The sequence below is a fragment of the Thunnus albacares genome, chromosome 4, assembly GCF_914725855.1.
Source record: "Thunnus albacares chromosome 4, fThuAlb1.1, whole genome shotgun sequence".
Classification (NCBI taxonomy): domain Eukaryota; kingdom Metazoa; phylum Chordata; class Actinopteri; order Scombriformes; family Scombridae; genus Thunnus; species Thunnus albacares.
Window position 1 is genome coordinate 20590726 of NC_058109.1, and position 17926 is coordinate 20608651.

The following is a 17926-nucleotide window of genomic DNA, read 5'->3' on the forward strand; positions in this document are numbered from 1 at the left end:
AATCTTGAAACTTTGCATTTTCTGAGTAATAGGATTTGTCAGTGTCGTGGCACTACATGCAATGTGGAGAAGCAGCGACTGACTAGCTTTTGCTTCAGGCTGTTCTGTGGGCAGTCTGATCAGTCAAAAGAATGCCTACCTAAATCTGGTTGACTTTAATGGTAGCTCTCACACCAACACACTCTTGGCACAACATCTTGAATGCCAATGAATAATTCTCGAGAAAGTCAGGGAGGAAAATCAAATTCACAAGCATCCACTCTGAATTTAATTTATCATACCTATACTGTCATATTATAGCTGTAGTGAAAGTGACATGTTTTATGCAAATAGTGGAAAACAGTGTACTTCTAACTGTAAAACTGCAGTATGACAGAGGAATATGGGATAATTCCATCATCACTTTTAAATCCCAACAATTATCATGTTGTTATGACAAAAGATTGATTCAAATTAGTGTGCCTATATACAAGTAGCTTTTTCATTTGTTTTTTGCCAGATCAACCTTCCAAATATTATGAAGCCCACAATCTTTGATACATCTTTACTGTGTAAAAGTATTGAAAATTGTTTCCGTTTCAATATGTGGTTTCATTTTTGACTGCAGTACTGCGTTGCAATCTCATGACAATTAAATGAAATAATTGTATTGCTTATAAATATTGCTAATCATCATGTGATGCTTTATATGCTCTTAGTCGTACAGTTGGATGACTAACAGAGTGGCAGGTTGTTAGGGATATAATTAATGAAATATATTGACAATTTAAATACATTTTAGGGTGGACAAAATAAAACTTTTTCTCTGAAGTAACTAAACCACAATTAAAAGAGTTCCTTACTGTAACAAGTATGAAACCTGCAGTTGTAATGGTCACAAAAATCACTACATTACTTGATTTGGAGAGAGAACAGTCTTACAGTCATTTTAAACATAGACCAGATGAAACAGCACAGAGGAACAGAAAGGTCAAATCAAACTTTAAAAACAGAATTACAGATACTTTGTTGTTTAGAATATGTCTTCAGTGAAAAAGAGGGGACGCTGTGACATTACAGTAAATCTAGTGTGATGTGCCTCAATGGATTTTAATCATGGGAACTTTGTTATTCTGCAGGATCAGAGGGATGAATATTAAGTGAGCCAATGGCAGTGACTCCCAGACCACTAGATTTATTGGAATTAATGAGAGCATGTTTCACACAAAAATGAGATGCAAAAGCATAATCAAGTTCTGCCACCTAAACAATGTCACACAGAGGCAATGCTGAACTCATTTACCAATTCAACTTTAGAGATATTTCTGATTCATCCAGGGTGTATCAATTGAAAAATGGAATGAAAGTTTAGGTGGTTGAAAGACATGAGTGAGCATTTCATATCAGTTCAAAGGTTGGTTTCCCCTGAGATTTTCAGGTCAGCTGGAGAAACTCTAACTATGAAGACAGGCTAATAATCACATTTCTACACAAAATTGTCTCTCTCTCCTTAAAGAACCAGTGCATAGGATTTAGTGGCATCTAGCAGTGATGTTGCATATTGCAACTAACTGAATACCACTCCCCTCCCCCTCCCCTTCCAAGCATGTAGGAGAACCTACGGTGGCCACGAAACTCGCAAAAAATGCGAAAGGCCCTCTCTGGAGTCAGTGTTTGGTTTCTCTGCTCTGGGCTATTGTAGGAACATCAGTGCAACATGGCGGGCTCCATGGAAGAGGACCTGCTCCCTCTGTAGATATAAAGGGCTTGTACTAAGGTAACGAAAACACAATTCTTATTTTCAGGTGATTATACACTAATTAAAACATACATACCGCTAGATGCCACTAAATTCTACACACTGCACCTTAAACCACCTTGACAGTTTTTCTTAACATGTGGTGAGACAGCTGGCAGCAGTGTGCCTGCTCTCTTAGGAAGAAATCAGACTTTGATCTAAAGTGGCAAGTGACATGTAAACACTGTCTGATTAATAATTTTCACATCATTCAATTCATTATTAAAAAATGCAACACCGATTCCCCTTCTGATACATTCTCATGAGTGTCTTCTCCATTATTCCCTCATAATTGCATATGAAAACTTCAGCATGTTGCTGACCCATGAGTACTCACTGTATATGAAAAACGGCCACTTGCTAATTGTATATGTACTGCATACATTATAACTCAAAAATGAGTTATGAGTTAATAAGTTTTAATGAGTGAAAATGCTTCAAATCCAAACTCAAAGAACAGTAATCCTTGATGGTTGCTGTAATTAATGACATTAAGTTTGTCACCATGTAACTTCACTCAAAAAACATCCTTTTTTATATTTTACAGGCGCCTCCAACATGTGTTGAAACAAAAAAAAAGCAGTATGTTTGAGGAATACTATCTAAATAAAAAGAAATGCCTTTCTGCATTACTGTAACAATAACTAATATTTGTGTATAAAAGGATATGCAACCAAAATAAAACATTAAAATCTCCACACACAGCAGCAGTTCAAGTGTAATATAAAAGGAGGGAAAGAAACATGAGCCGACACATGAATTACTCTGTAGGTAGTATCGATAATTTAAAGCCTGTGCTATTTGCTCGAGGATGATTAGTTAGATAGATGCTGACTGAAACTGTGAGAGGCTTTAAATAAGTTAATAACTACTCATAAATTGCTGTGATAGACGTTTTTGTTCACTTAAAGGAATGTGGACACATTCTGGCTAGCGTCGGTGTGTTTGAACACAAAGGCAATCGGAAAGGCTGAGAGGGCTCCTGTAGGGAAGATACAAAAGGTTCTGGTGGGATTTGAATCCAGGCCAGTAAGACTACATGTGATTCTTAAGCTGAGGTCTTAACTATCTCTGAGCACTAAGTCTTTCTAGACAAAGAAGGCAGAGAACACAAATCAGCAGATGTACATTTAAGTTTAGGTAGGACTTTACACATTCAAACCAACTACCAAATAATGATGATGACATTATGTTTTTGAAAAGAAAGTCCACATTTACAACATATTTTTGTATCTAAACCTTGATGTGCAGCTTAAAATTAATTCACTACACTACCACACTACCAACGCTACATTGGTAGTGCTTTGCATTGAGTGCTTGGCATAGTTGTTTTAATTTCATAATTTTATCTGCACAGGTACAAAAGAAAAGAAAAACATTGTTCATCTATTCTACTTAAATTTGGCTATGTTTGCAGTAGTGAATGAATAATTTTGCTGCAGGGTATTAAAGGAGCTCTATGCCAGTTTAGTAATCCCCTTACATGTGGCTTATGGAAGGTTATAAAGCACCGTGCCAAACATGTCACTAATACAATGGGCTTATTGGAAATCATTATATAGATAATCAAATGGCTTATATGAAAAGGCAAGACCCTTCCACCTGCCAAAGCCTGTGACTAACACATTTTAACATGTGGTAGATTAAGTGTTGAAACCATTATAGTACATATCAGAAGGCAGAAATGGAACGAGGTATGGAGCCCATGACCAAGACAGTGACAATGTTCTTATGGACCACTTATGATCATTTATGATCTTTGTCATTTTGATCAACTAATTATTTTGCCATGATGAAGTGATGAACCCTTACCCAGGGAGCCTCCAGCTAAACTGGCTACAACTTCACAAGGTTTCCCTGTCAAGAATCTCATCTGTGATGGATTCACAGGAGCACAAGAGTCTGGAGCTTAAGGAGAGCAGACAAGAAGAGCTTGAGGAATAAGCCATATGACACCAGAAATGCTGTGCCAAAGCAGGAAGGGTTGTGCAATGCATCAAGGGCTTTTATGGCAAGTTTTAATCTACAAACATAGTTGTCCAGCAGTATGTGCTTCAAGGGTGTTTCTGCCTACAGCTGCAAGTTTTCAGGGGGCTGTGACAGTGTGTTTCCTGATTTGCAAATCTTGTTGATTGCAACAGAATTTAATATGTGTGCACAGCAGCGGGTCCAACATTCACAGACCTGCATGTCCATCATTGTCTCTGCTGATGCACAGTAAGTAAAGGTGATGTGTTGAGGAACTGAAGAGGAAGTGAGTTATTTTCCCTTGCTAGCAGTCAAAGTTAGTATATTAGTTAGGTGTATTAGTTACCACAGCAGGTGCTCATATGGCATGCATGCTATAGTTAACATAATCATCCCACTGGTCAAAAGTAATCTGTAACTTCTAGTAAGTGTTTAATTCTGTAAAAAGGGGTTTGATCTCATTAACACCATACTGATTTAAATATCAGAACTTTTTTAAAGCTATATATGCTTTTATTGAACAGCTGAAAGTGAACAGGCTGACAGGAATCCAGGGGAGAGAGAGGGGCATGGCATGAAACAGAGTTCCCCTACTGGAGTCATACCAAGGTTGTTGCAGTTATGTAGCATGCCCTATAATCTTTTGGCTTCAAGGCCATTCAATATCAAAACTTCTTTGTTGTAATTTCTGTGGGGTTTTTTGTTTACAGTACTAAAAGGAAGCCCAAATTGTCAACCTTTCTCGTCCTTTTATATTTATCTAGTTAGACAGAAGGAGAAAGAGAGTTACAAATGAATCTTAGAGTTTACACACAGGGGGATTCTGAATACTCCCAAAATCTCATTCCACCAAGCAGGAACTGTTGCTAGCATATAAAACAGATCAGATTCTTTTTTTTTGTAAGACTAAACTGAAATAATATATTAAATAGCTACCATTATTTCTTAATAGCCTGAGATTTAAGACATAGTGTTGCTTGCTCATGCACAGCTATAGGGATCATCCTCTGTAAGACAGCACTTGATGTAATTAAGAAAATTAAGAGGTGGCCCAGTGTGGCTTAGCACTGCAGGGTCTGGTACTGAGCAGATTACTGTGAAAGTGGTTTCCTCCCAAGCAATAAGAGCATGCAGGACCTGGTAGCTGCATTTGACACCGAGACACTGAGTAACAGGATTGTTCTTTTCAGCTGTCGTATACGGTTTCCATACAGATGCCCCAAAGCAATAGCGAACACCATGAGCCAAAATAATTCAGACTGCCCATGTGAAATGTCGAAACACAGTTGTATAACACAGCGAAAAGCTATTTATACATTTTATACATGATAAAAACTTGTTAAAAGTACCCTAATATGTATATCCCAAGAAAAGTGCCAGCAGCATTATAGTGTACAGAAATATGTTGGTGGATGAGACTCACCTACAAATGATGGAATTATAGCAGTAACTGGTATATTTAATCAAAATTTAAATAATATTTAACATCCTTTGATATTTTGGAAATGCAACACATCTTCTCTACATCTACTATAGAGTTTATGCACATCTAAAATGTCTACATAATCTGTATTCAAAAAAAATAATTCAGAACCATATCTGTCCAAACTAGGAAAGAATGTGAGAAGAGACACAGTCGGGGAAGTAGTCAAATAACAGAGCTAGAGATACAGAGGAACACAGAAATAAAAGACTGAGAGAGTGTCCTAGTCCAGGAAATATCAGGCCTACTTTGTAGAGATGTCATGATTTTTTCTACATGAAAAGCCCATCTGCTCTTCCCAGAAGACTGTCTCAGTGTGCTTCTACAGCAATAACACTGTATTCCCAGAACAGAGGTCCTTAGCTCCACTCAGTATCACACATATACGGCCCCACTGCAGCGCTCTAAAACACACATACAAACACAAACGAGGAGTGGACATGCACGCACATACAGTGCATGCATAGTGTATAGAATGCGCAGAATAGTCATTAGCTTATCTCTTAAGATTTAGTTGCTTGGCAACAGCTTAAACAGGTTGGATACCTAGAGCAAGGATGTTTTTTGATCAGGTCTTGCCCTCTCATCCTGCTGGATAATATGAATCTCCTTTATGCTGAGCCCCCAGAGTCATGCAGCCATTCAGACTACACCACATGTTAAGGAATGACTGGGCTGTCATTCATTTACAATGTCAGTAACTCAGCTTTGATGTGTACTTGCTTCCATTCATTTCATTTTTTTCCCTCTTTGACTCATGTGCATTATCATCTTGAGTCCTGTTCTGTCACACCGATATCACATAAGTGCCCTGTGCGATCCACCAGGAAACCTGTTAAGTTTTAGGTCAACTAAAAATCCATGAAAACCACAAACTGAGGTTCAGCCAACTTTACACCATCCCCGTCATTCATATCTGATATGGCAAAACATTCACTGACTTTATACGGAGGACATGATATGTATTGCAACTGCACAAATAGTGGGTTCTGCCAAGCCACTGAATAATCCAATCACATGTGAATTATTTACGATTTCGGGAGCACGTTCTTTACTTTTACCCATGAATAATGCATTTTCACTGCATGGCTTTACTGATACGTTTCATCATTATTGTTCTTTCTGGCATGAATTCTGTCATGTGTGTATCCATGTTTAAATCCTTTGTATGACTCATGTATGCTCCAGAGATTGGCACCGTCTACCTGCAGATGAAGACAATTCTATAAATAGGGTTGTTTGCGGATGATAGAAATGAGATTCTTGAGCTCACTGAAAGCTCATAAATTTACCTTATTATTCTGCTCACACAGTTTAGTCTGCAAATGTCAAGCAGTGCGTTCACATCAGGATCTATATCTTTAAATTCCGGCACGAATTCTTGAGTGAGTGTGTCTTCTCCTGTCTCATTCATCGGTAAAAATTACCACATCCCAGAAAGTGTGATAAAATATTCCAATTAATTCACAAAGGTGCCATTACACAATAAGAGCTTTCGTCCAAATACCCTGGCAAAAGGAAAAGGTTTTTGCTTTTTGCTTCCAGATAGCAATTTTTGGCATTTTTCTGAAAGATCACAGTAGGTTATTTTTCATTGTTTTCAGATTGGTTCGAGAAATTACCTCTATCTGTGTTTCACACCAGAGAATAGTTCTTTAGTGAGCATTTGAGTATTTGACATTCCAGAGGTGTTGTCTTCTAATGCACCCTGGTGATGATGATGTTTTGCCTGGGGGATGCTGTCTTACCAGTGGCTCATATTTAGCAGCACAGACTGCTGTGGGGTAACAAAAGTGGAGTTCCTTCCATCTATTAATCAGAAGCCAACCCTGAGGCAAGATGTTCCTGGACTGTAATTGTAGAGTATGATACATCTCTGATTAACCGACGCCTTAAGGACAATGAAGAGTAATAAAGCTAATGTTCCTCTATAAAGCAACTACACACAGACAAATGCATATACTGGATACATACTGACAGCGTCTTGGATATCCTTAATGTTTAAGGCATTTTTTTGCTGTCAGTGTTTGTGTGCAACAATCCCTCTGAATATTTTGCAGATAAACATGCATCTTGTCGGCCTCCCAGCTCTTCACACATGAATAAAGATGCTGAATGTACTGAACATGTCATCACAAGGTCATTACTCACCTTGCGCAGATAACATGCTCTTCAGATAGACCACGGGGAAGATGTTCAAGGCTAAAGACTTGAATCACATAAATAGTAGATTCAATCAAACTGTCCAGATGGCATCACAGACTTCCCTGTGACAGTTTAAGATACAGGCTTAGATTGTCAAATGGTTTGATGCCATATGATGCCATGTGACTCACTCCATCTCTTTGCTTCCATGATCATATCTGCCTGTCACTGTCTCGGTGTTTCTGTGAAACATGATCTCTCATTTGATCCTTCTACATCCTCTGTGCACAGGCACACCTCTGCCAAACAACCAGACAGCCCGGCTGCAACCACAGATGGGGAAGACAGGACCTAGCCTAGCCGATAGCGTCATAGAACTTCGCCTCCACACTTAACTCAATCTGTGCCTATGTAACGCCAGCATGGCTAGGCTTGCAGCCAGACCCACCCCCATATCTGCGATTGTCACACCACAACACCAGCAGCACAGCAACACGCTCCTTCATTGTGACAGATTTAGACAGCACTCAGCGTTCTCACCACCTGTCAGTTCGCCATGTTCCACCATGTCGCCATGGCGATAAGGGTCTTTGAACAAATACTGTTAGTTGTCCTGTAACTGTCTTGCCTTTGGGGTGAAATGCACACATCTGACTTAAGTGCCTGCCATTCACACAGAGGGGCAGGCATGGTAGCCTTTGACACAGCAAGGCTGGTTCACTCAAAGGTCTGACTGGTCATAGATTATGCACAAATCAGGCATGTACAAAGGACAGCAACATTATGAGGAGATGCTATCTGCAGAGGAACAACCAGCACCAGCAGAGAAATGCCACATGTTCACATGCCCCAAATGCAAATCTTTGTGTAATAACATTGTCCCTGACAGAACGGACAGTAGCATGTGTAAACAGATGCACCTCCTCTTGTTTTCAAGGGCACATTTCATATAGCAAACCTTTAAAACATCACAGTGATTAAATTAGTTGGAGAAATTAAGGTATGAGCAAATGTACAGCTCTTCAGTCTGTGAACCACAGCGTAGCTGTCTACCATGATTAGATGCTCAGAAAGAGCAAGAGCTTGTACACCTCATAACTGAACTGCATTACAATATAGTGGATTATGCAAGGTGAGAAAGCAAACTGTGTCCTGTGGTGCACTCCTGCAGATGAGGAAGATTCAGTGAGAAGCTAGGGCAGACCTCAGACCTCAGGCTTGTAATAGTACATCCATAAATTACCACAAGACAAGGGCACTCTCTGAGGAGCCCCAGATGCAGGGTTTCACTAAAATTACAGCTCGTTTATCAAATCCTTTGTTTCCAAACTGTCCTTTTCACTAGGAATCCCTTTATAGGTGCTCTGAATCCAGCTCTTACATCATTTCCCATGAGCTTTCTACCTGTATAATGTATCACTGTGCTGTATTGTACTGTATGTTTGGCCTTGTGTTTTGTCAGCAAGGAGACAATTACATTTGTTTTGGAAGTACAGAAAACTGCGATGTTTGCAGAGTTCTAATATGATTAGGGAAAAATTAAACCCAGTATATTTTTAATACTAGCATTTACTCATTATGATAATAGTAGATCACTTAAATAGCTCTTCCCTGTGATTCACTGCATAGCCTATCAGTGCTGACATGTCTACTGCTGGCCACTGTTGTCTACAAATCATGACTGAAAAGTGTGGAAGGATGCCACCATTAGTCCATTGTACCAAAGTTTCCAAGCAGCCAACAGCAGCTTCTACTGCCAGTGGTTCCTACAGTATCTATGTCTTATCCGTGATCTGAGGCCAATTATTATTTTTGGATGGGCAGAATACATTTCTCTCTTCAGACAAGCAGATATCTGGAACATGAGGCTGCGTGTCTCGAATGAGGTGAACTGTACTCTTCAGCTGAGACAGCAGACATGGTCCTATGCCTGACTAAGCCAGGTTGATGAGTTTAAGTTAATGCTCTATGGCATGCATATTTGTGGATATTTGCAAATCTCGGGGCCCATGTGACATACTATCTCTTTACACAACGACTTGAAATTACATTGATGTGGCAGCCATATTACAGCTGAAGATTTGGAGACCCAATTAGCAGAGCTTTCATCGCTTCAGCTTGACTGAGCCGAAAGGAGCACCGCTGCTGAGAGTAATCATGCCATCACTAGTCATCCTGTCAGCCCGTCCTGAGCACAACATCTGTAGCGTGTCTGCCTCTGACAGGGCCTCTGCTGAAGTGTGAATTACCGGGGAGGAGAAAGAGATCTTCTAAATTAGATCAGCCAAGCATAGGGGCGTACAGGTAAACAGATCCTCCTTGCGGAACCGATACTCATTAAGTCCCTGTGTTAACATCTCGCAAGGGGTAATTGCACATGGTACTTAAGTCTAAATGGACAGTTATATGACCATCCATCACATTCTCATGCTTGTACTTCCTCCTCTCTCTGTCTCTCTCTGAAGCCCACAGTAACTGCTGGTATGTAAATACAGCCTTTGTAATTGCACTCTGTGCCAAATTTAATTTAGTTTTTGACCAACTCATTTCACGGCATAAAACAAAGGTGAACTTCAATAGCAAATTGAAAATTAATTATTCTATTACAGGTACAATGTGTAAACTCTCCCACCAGTCAATGTATTTTCATGAGTTCTTACCTGAATGGAGACATCACTGTAGGAGCCCCCTATTACTCCAGAGATGGCCAGAGGGACGTCGTCATGGATGGCGTAGGAGCCATCAGGGCATGTGTACTCACTGTCATCCACTTTGGTGAGGGAGGCCCGGACAAACTCCAGAGATTGCTCTAGAGCGTAGGTGTCCTTCGAGCATGTATCCAAAATATGAGCTCCCAGTCTGATCCCAGGCAGGATGCGCTCATCCTTGTTGATTTCATCTAGAGCCAGCAGCATGGCCTCCAGTCTCTGGATCCCTCTCTGAGCATTGATCTTCCCACAGTCCTCTGCCCCCTCACCTTTCTGGTGCACAGGGAACAGGCCACCAATCATCAAATCTCCGTCCAGTGTGATCTCCCTCTTGGAGTCAGTGTTATAACCTACCACAGGCAAACCCTGGGGAGCCTGGACAAAGAGAGACACACATACGCACAGCAGGCTGAGGTGGGACAGCCAGAGGGGTCGGGGCACAGGGTGCACCCCCAACACAGGGGATCTCCCCAATGACATATCCCTGGGCAAAACAAGGTCACCGTTCTGCCTGTGATTTCTGGTCAGCTCTTGGTCAGCTTTTGATGACGGCGGCACTGAAGAAAAGAACAGTGAGGCGCAGCAGCACCAGATCTCAAAGCACCAGTGTTTTTATTCTGACAGAGGCCATTTACAGCATCAGTGCCATCCTCCTCGTCTGTCTCTTCTTCAGAGTTTTCGTAGATTACAGCCTGCAGATCAAACAGAGAGAAATTCATTCACAGCCTTTGACCTGCAGTACAAGGATCCCTTTGTCTCACACACACCATATCTGTAGGGGACTGACTCTTCACAATCATCTGAACAAGTGAGTAACTATTTGTATCCTTTGATGCTTATTGATGATGGATGTGGTAAGAAAGACAGAAAAATAAAGACCTTTCATTTGTTCAGTAGGAGTAAATTCATCAACAAGAGTCTGCCTTGACAAGACATTTATTTTATTTGTTTTACAGAAATGATTAGAGGGCACATGATGCTGACCAATAAGCATTATTTTTGCTATTAGAGGGAAAATTACAATAGGTATACTGTGTACATTCTGGAAGACAGAGTTAAACATTAGAGCAGAGTTCACTGAGAGAAACACAAACATCCTCCAAATGGTTTTCTCATGTTTTCAAGCAGCACACCGTCAACCCCTCATTGTGAGAGGATTCATTTAGAGCATCTAGGTTTTATATTTTGAAACTCCTCTGTTTTCATTGTCTGACCTCAAGTTATTTCCCTTCTAAGGCAGATGATTGTACATCCTCTTATATAGTCACATATGCACATGCCTCTGTACACAGAAAGTCTACAGAGATAACAAATCATGTCCCCAAGGAGTGTTTTGTAAAATCACATTAACCACTCACACAGTTTATACACAAAAAGACGAAACCCACACGCAAGTTAAGGAGATAAAGTATTGAAATCTATTTCAAGCATAAAAATTCATTTTTTGCCAACAAATTGAATTCATTTGATTTTATCAAGAGCTATAGAACATAAACTCATTCATTTGTTCAGCAGTCTGTAATGTGGTACATTATTTATTCCCAATACAAAGTGACTCCAAAAAAATGTTAGCAAGATAAATGTGACTCATACTGAGACAAACAGGGCATTTCAGGTTTCGGTTTTAAAAACGCTGCAATTTCAATTTTGGTGTTAAGCTCTGTTTGTGAATTATAAAAGCATTGTATGTGTTCATTTAAACTAAAAATTATATACAATTGATCTGCGAGGTCTGAGGGTAGGGTCAACTACAAAATTGATTCCTAGAAGAGAGAAAAAATGAGTGCAACATCTATGCTACAAAGTTTCTGAAAAATACAGTTGACAGCAGATTATACTTTGGGGAGCAGTGGGTCTATTTTGCAGTACTAGCAGTTTGTTAAAGGAATAGCTCAATATTTTGGAAAATATGCTTATTTGCTTTCTTGTTGAGAGTTAAATGGAAAGATTGATACTGCTCAAAGCTACAGCTGTTATCTTAACCTAAACACTAACACAGGGGAACAGCTAGCCAGGTTCTGTCCAAACGTAACAAAATCTGCTTACCGGTACCAATAAAACTCACTCATTATTAACATCCTGAACTGAACTTGATGGAGATGTGTTTACTTTTAACACAGTAAGTCCTTAGCCTGAAATGGTAACATTAAAGATCAGTAGAACAAAACAAAAATAGGATACTCAGGTGACTAAAATTTGTCGTGAATCTGGCATCAGTACTGTGCACATCTAGATTTACTATGACACTTCTATGTGAGGAGTTTAAGCTGATCCAGTTCACATATGGACTGGCAACAGAAGAGACACAGGGTTATTGTTCAGTGCTGGTTTCAGTCCCCTCAAATCCCAGAGGGTTAATTAAGCAGAGTGTTGAGTGTGGGAGAAGTTTATCGGAGTAAATTATTGAGCCAGAATGATCTGTCTCACGTCCATTGTCTCAACAACTCAAGTAGGCTGACAAGTAGTAATTAACTGTATTGAAGCAAGATTATGAAAATCAAGCAGGGGGATATTAATACTCATATTTCTTTCTTTTCCGTTTCAAAATACTGATTTACCTATTAAAACAACATAAAGCTCTCAACAGGAGTCAGACTGCAAACCACATTCTTTGGGGTTTTTTCTCTGTTTCTCTCTGTCTTCCTCTCGCTATCCCCCCCCCTCTCTCTTTCTCCCTATCTCTCTCTCTCTCCCTGTTGTTTCCATGGAAACTTGCCAGTAGGTGGAGAGGGTGAAGAGGAAGTGGAAGACAGACCAGGACAAGTGGGCCAGTCTGACCATGCATGCTGCTTGGTCCTGTGGGAGAACTGGGAAGCCTGCACTGTGAACTGACCACACTGCCCAGACTTCTGTCAGAGCTTTTCATGTTCTGCCTTTTAAACATTGAGGCATCTCAAATAAAACAACAAGTGAATGAAATAAACCTCTCTTTCAAACCACTAATGTGTTTAGATATTGCTTTTATGTCTCATCTTTGATCCATCAGTATTCTTCGTTGTCCAGCAGTTGTTTGATAAAGAATTACTGCCTTAGAGACGCTTCTGGAGAAAACACTGCAGTGTTTTAATAAGAAATAAGATGTGACATGTTGCATTATATTTGATGAACCGTCAGTGAAACTTAAAAGGTCCTTATTCGTCTGCACAAAATAAGCATGTGGATGTCAGACTTTCCTTTTGCTCCCTCTGCAGCTCGTCAACAAGTGAAAGTCAGTTGCAACAGTCTGCACATATGGCCCGAGTCTGTACTACTTCCCTCGCACGCAAAGGCAACTGCAAATTCGATTGTGTACAACAAGAACATTTTAATGTTTGGGGAATGTATTTCAGCTGTACTGTAGCTCTGCAGTGTGTGAAACATAAATGCCCAAATGGCGAACGAAACTACAAGTCAGCGCTGTAGATTGACTAAATGTGTTTATTTTGAATAGAATACTGCAGTTAAAAAAAATGTCGGCAATAACACTGGTAAAGCACTTAAGCACACAGCCTCAAGAGAGAATGGTGACAAAAGGATTTCTGGCTGACACATTGTCAGTCTCCTCCCCGGTCGTGCATTCCCACAGGAGGCCTCCGTCTCACCAGTGGACTCTCTTTATCTCTCACTGTCTTTGTTCACTTGACTCCAGTACCCAGCCTATTATGATAGTATGCACATTCCTTCTAGTAAACCTACTTTTAGACAAGTTGTCATTGTAGAGTCACGAGCAGTAAACGTTGGTACCCTCCACATTTCCTTTCATGCTACAATTTTATGAAGAATGCTACTAAAGCCTTTTAGACATATGTGCAATGTTTATCCATACTTTTAGACACTTCAATTGAAAATCAAGCTTAAAGGAATACTTTAATTCACTTTCTTGCCAAGGGTTAGATGAGAAGATTGGTGCCAATGTAATGTTTATACACTAATTATGAGGCTTCTGCCAGAAGCTGCTTAGCATAGCTTAGCATAAAGACTGGAAACAGGGGTGAAGAGTTAGCGTAGTTCTATCCAAAGGTTACAAAATCCTAAAAAGAATCCTAAAACTATTCCTTTGTCCAGCAGGCACAAGAGTGGTTATAAGCACACACTTCAGAAGCATTAAAATGTACATATTTTATGTCTGTGGGTTATTGAAACCCCGGAAGATTCTTGACATAACAATAGGTTGCTGATGAGTATCACTTTGTTCGTAACTCATACACTAGATCAGTGTAATATAATTCCAAAATATTGTGTGTATGTATAAATGACAGATGCTAAGAGCAATATTTACACTTTAGATGTAATATCCCACCCAGGATTCTGTCTACACGTTATCTTCAAAGAAAAACCATGCCTCTCATTTTTTCCTCTCTCCGCCTATGCAGCCATCTCTGTTTCCCTCTTCACCAGATTGCCTTTTTAATTCAAGAGCATAAAGCCTGCCAGCCTCTTACACACTTCAAACCAGACTGTGCGAAGGAATGGGAGGAGTGGATGGGTGGGAGGGGGGCAAAAAAAATACAGAAAAAGATAGCAGATGCGAGAGAGCGGAAAAAAAACAAAAACGAGGAGTGGATGGCAGTGTTGGCAGCAGCAAAAGAGGGAAGAGGGGTGGGGTCTGAGAAAGATGCTATCCAAGCTGACTTTTTTTTTATGACACTCATTTGCCCCAGGAGTGGAATGCAGCATTAATATGGTAATATCCCCCCAGGCAATAGCAAGTGTTGAGGAGTGGAGGTCATCTACTGTATATGCAGCCCTGAGCCTGGAGGAGCAGGTTGGAGATTCCCAGTGGAATGACTCTGAGGCTGTGTAAGAGGAAGCTAAGGTAATGGGAGTCAGGCTTTCCTAAAATCACATTTCCAGCTGACAAAGAGGATGGTCCTGGGTGGGGGAAGACTGAAGATGTTCTGCTAATGAAAGAAGGCTCAAGAGCACTCACACATACACATACACATTACCAAGCACAAAGAAGGTATTAAGTTTAAATCCTGGAAGCACCTGTGACAAATGAAATTACTGAATATTTGATATTTCATTCAATTTCTTGATTCTTCTTAAAGAATAAGGCTGACAATATTCTGTATTTTCCTGATTGTCAACAAAGCTCATGAGAAGACAAATTCAACAATGAATTAACTATTAAGTATTGGTGTAACTAAAGTATGATACGTCTTATTCCTCTGTGTCATAGAGCTCTATTGTTGTTGAGAAACTATTAAAAACATCAATGAGCCACACCGTTGCACTGGCAGACATGTTCCTTCATTTCCATGAATATGAGCACTGTAGTTTATGTTGAGGCAATTCCACATACACCAACAGTTCTGCTACTGGATATACTCACTAGTGCACTAATATGTACTAATGTACTATCCACATTTATTACTGCATTTACATTTATATTAACATTTGCTAAAATCCACAGTGTTTAAGCGTTTAAAGAATTTTTTTTTTGTTTGACTCAGTTCAGAATCAGTTTTTAAAGATTTATATCTTCAGTAGCAACCGAAGTTGAGAGCCACAGACATGGTAGAGAAGAAAGTATTGGGAGACTGACTAATACATTGTTGGCATTGGTTCTTTCATGGAATTTGTTGACAAGAATAAATGTTTAGAATAGCTCCAGCTTCACCTTTTCAAGATATTTGTTATATCACCTACACTTTTGTCAAACTAGGACATGTGAACAGTGTTGTGACCTATCTGGTGATAATTCTCATTATATGAAATAGAGAAAAGCAGGGTACCTTTACATCTGAGAAGCTGGAAGCAGTGAATGTTTGGATTTTTTGCACTTATGGCTGAAACATGTTTCTCTGGCTGTATGTATAGATGATTGTGAACACTTTGGTTGGAGATATGTGCGTGCCCATTTCTGTCATATTTGTACAGTACAACTTGTGTAAGCTTTAGGTTGTTTTCTTCTCTGTTTCAAGCTGGGCTTCCAACAGGAGTTGTATCAACCCATCAGTTACAGTTACTCATAATACTTTTCTCTGCATAGGTTTGCAGAGATGTTCACATGTATCTTTGCAGGAGCATGATTCAACTTTAAAACTGTTAATTTTCTGTCGATCAACTGACCAATTCATCCACACTAGGGGGGGACCAAGTGGGTATGGTGGTAGGCTAATCTTGAACTTTTAGCCACTTAAAATAAAAATGTCCTGACAGCTCTGATGGAGCTCAGTACTGATATTTCTGTGAAATCCCAGATACATTCAGTCACACCTGAACAACATTATTGTTGTAGACATTAATCTAGCATTAATCTTTCAGACCTGCCTGAGTCACATTAAAAACTATAATTTGACAGACATTTCAGTAGATTATACGAAATACTAGAGAAGTAGAAGAAGCAAAATACATGAAATTTGAGTTGTGATTTTTGGAAAGCTCTGTGTATGTGCACCTCTGCTAACTAAAGACACACAAACTGATGCTTTTGTGCTCTCAGCACAGTTTTCATTATGGACCAGTCTCTGTACTGAAATGTGGAGGAAAGCCTGAAACACTGGAAACCGCTCCGTTCACTGTAAAAATAACTTGACTGCCTGTAATACATCCATGGCCTGTATGCGTCTGGTTATGTGCAGCACCATATTTCTCCCCCTCCCTATGTTGCTCCACATTAAGTTCCACTCTGTTACATTAAAATTACCAGTTTTGAGGAGCAGAAATATGTGGGGCTCGGCTCAAAACATTCTGGGCTGAGGCAGTGGCAGCCCAAAGGACCTACAGGATGGACCCAAAGCTTTGGCACCGCGCTCACAGCTGCTGTTCATTGCTACTGGTTGACATGAACACAAATGAGGCACAGGAGGTTTTCTGTGAATACTACACATCCAGTGCATTTTGGAGTTGGTTTTACACTGAATATGTTTCATATATTGAGGTGGGCATGACCCTCTGTCCCCCATGGTGATTTACATGACACGTCTGCATCCACTAGTTGTAGAATAGTTACATCTAAATACATGGGAGTGCAAAGAAAAAACGCTCTTGGATTCAACTTACACATGACTCACAAGACAGTGTTTTATTTTGTTTATTTATTTATTTATTTTGTGACCTGATGTTGAGTTGATTTCCACTTAGGCTAATGTGGACAACTGGTAGTAGTAGTAGTAGTAGTAGTAGTAGTAGTAGTAGTAGTGGTAGTAGTAGTAGTAGTGTAGGTGGTAGTTTCTCTAGTCTGACCATTGCAGCTTCTCTGAGGTTATTTGAGATTCTCTATGTTTGTCATCTTACATTCACCATCCAATCAGCTTTTGCCAACATTTTAGAGGTTGTTTTTTTCTGAACATAGAATGCATTTTCATCTATTATCAAACCATTTACAGGTTTTTCACACCGAACCTCTGTGGAGTTACTCATAATGACTCACTCCAACTGTAGTAAATAGGCCTGTGGCTACTTACAGCAGTGAGGTGCTGAAGGTTTTCATCTAATTTCATAGTAAGCCAATTTAATTGTCAGACTGTTAGATCTCAAAAGACAGATGGCTGCTATCTCATCTGTAGAACACAAGTGATGGCTAATAAGATATTTACCAACAATCTTACATGGATTATCTTTTAGAATCACTTAGAGGCAACTGAAGCCAGTTCAATTAATGTTAGGAGGAAGATTGACTGAGTCAATGATACCCACTGAAGTTACATCAACAAATTGAGTAACTGCCCCCCAAAAATAAAACCACTGACCTTTTCTGATAAAGCTATTCATACAATTAGCAATCAAGGAGAGAGGAGAGCATTGAAATTTAAGTGATATGGCGATTTGAGGGTGTTTTTAACAGACTTAAGCAGACTGTCATTAAAAAGACATAAATCAATGCAGTGGCTCAGTGCATCACTGTAAAGGTTTACTGTC

At 39.7% G+C, this 17926-nt stretch overlaps 1 protein-coding gene and 1 long non-coding RNA gene across 2 annotated transcripts in view; one reads left to right on the forward strand and one right to left on the reverse strand.

Moving 5' to 3' along the window:
• The window catches only part of grm2a (glutamate receptor, metabotropic 2a), a 34653-nt gene that overhangs the window by 11790 nt on the left and 4937 nt on the right, over positions 1-17926 (reverse strand). The window contains exon 2 of the mRNA XM_044348720.1: positions 10034-10773. Within this exon, the coding sequence (XP_044204655.1) occupies positions 10034-10561 (528 nt within the window). The 5' untranslated portion in view covers positions 10562-10773. The remainder of the gene's footprint in view (positions 1-10033; positions 10774-17926) is intronic.
• LOC122980587 lies at positions 10807-13020 on the forward strand. Its single transcript, XR_006403059.1, has 2 exons — positions 10807-10889; positions 12801-13020. It is a non-coding gene; the product is annotated as an uncharacterized LOC122980587 (long non-coding RNA).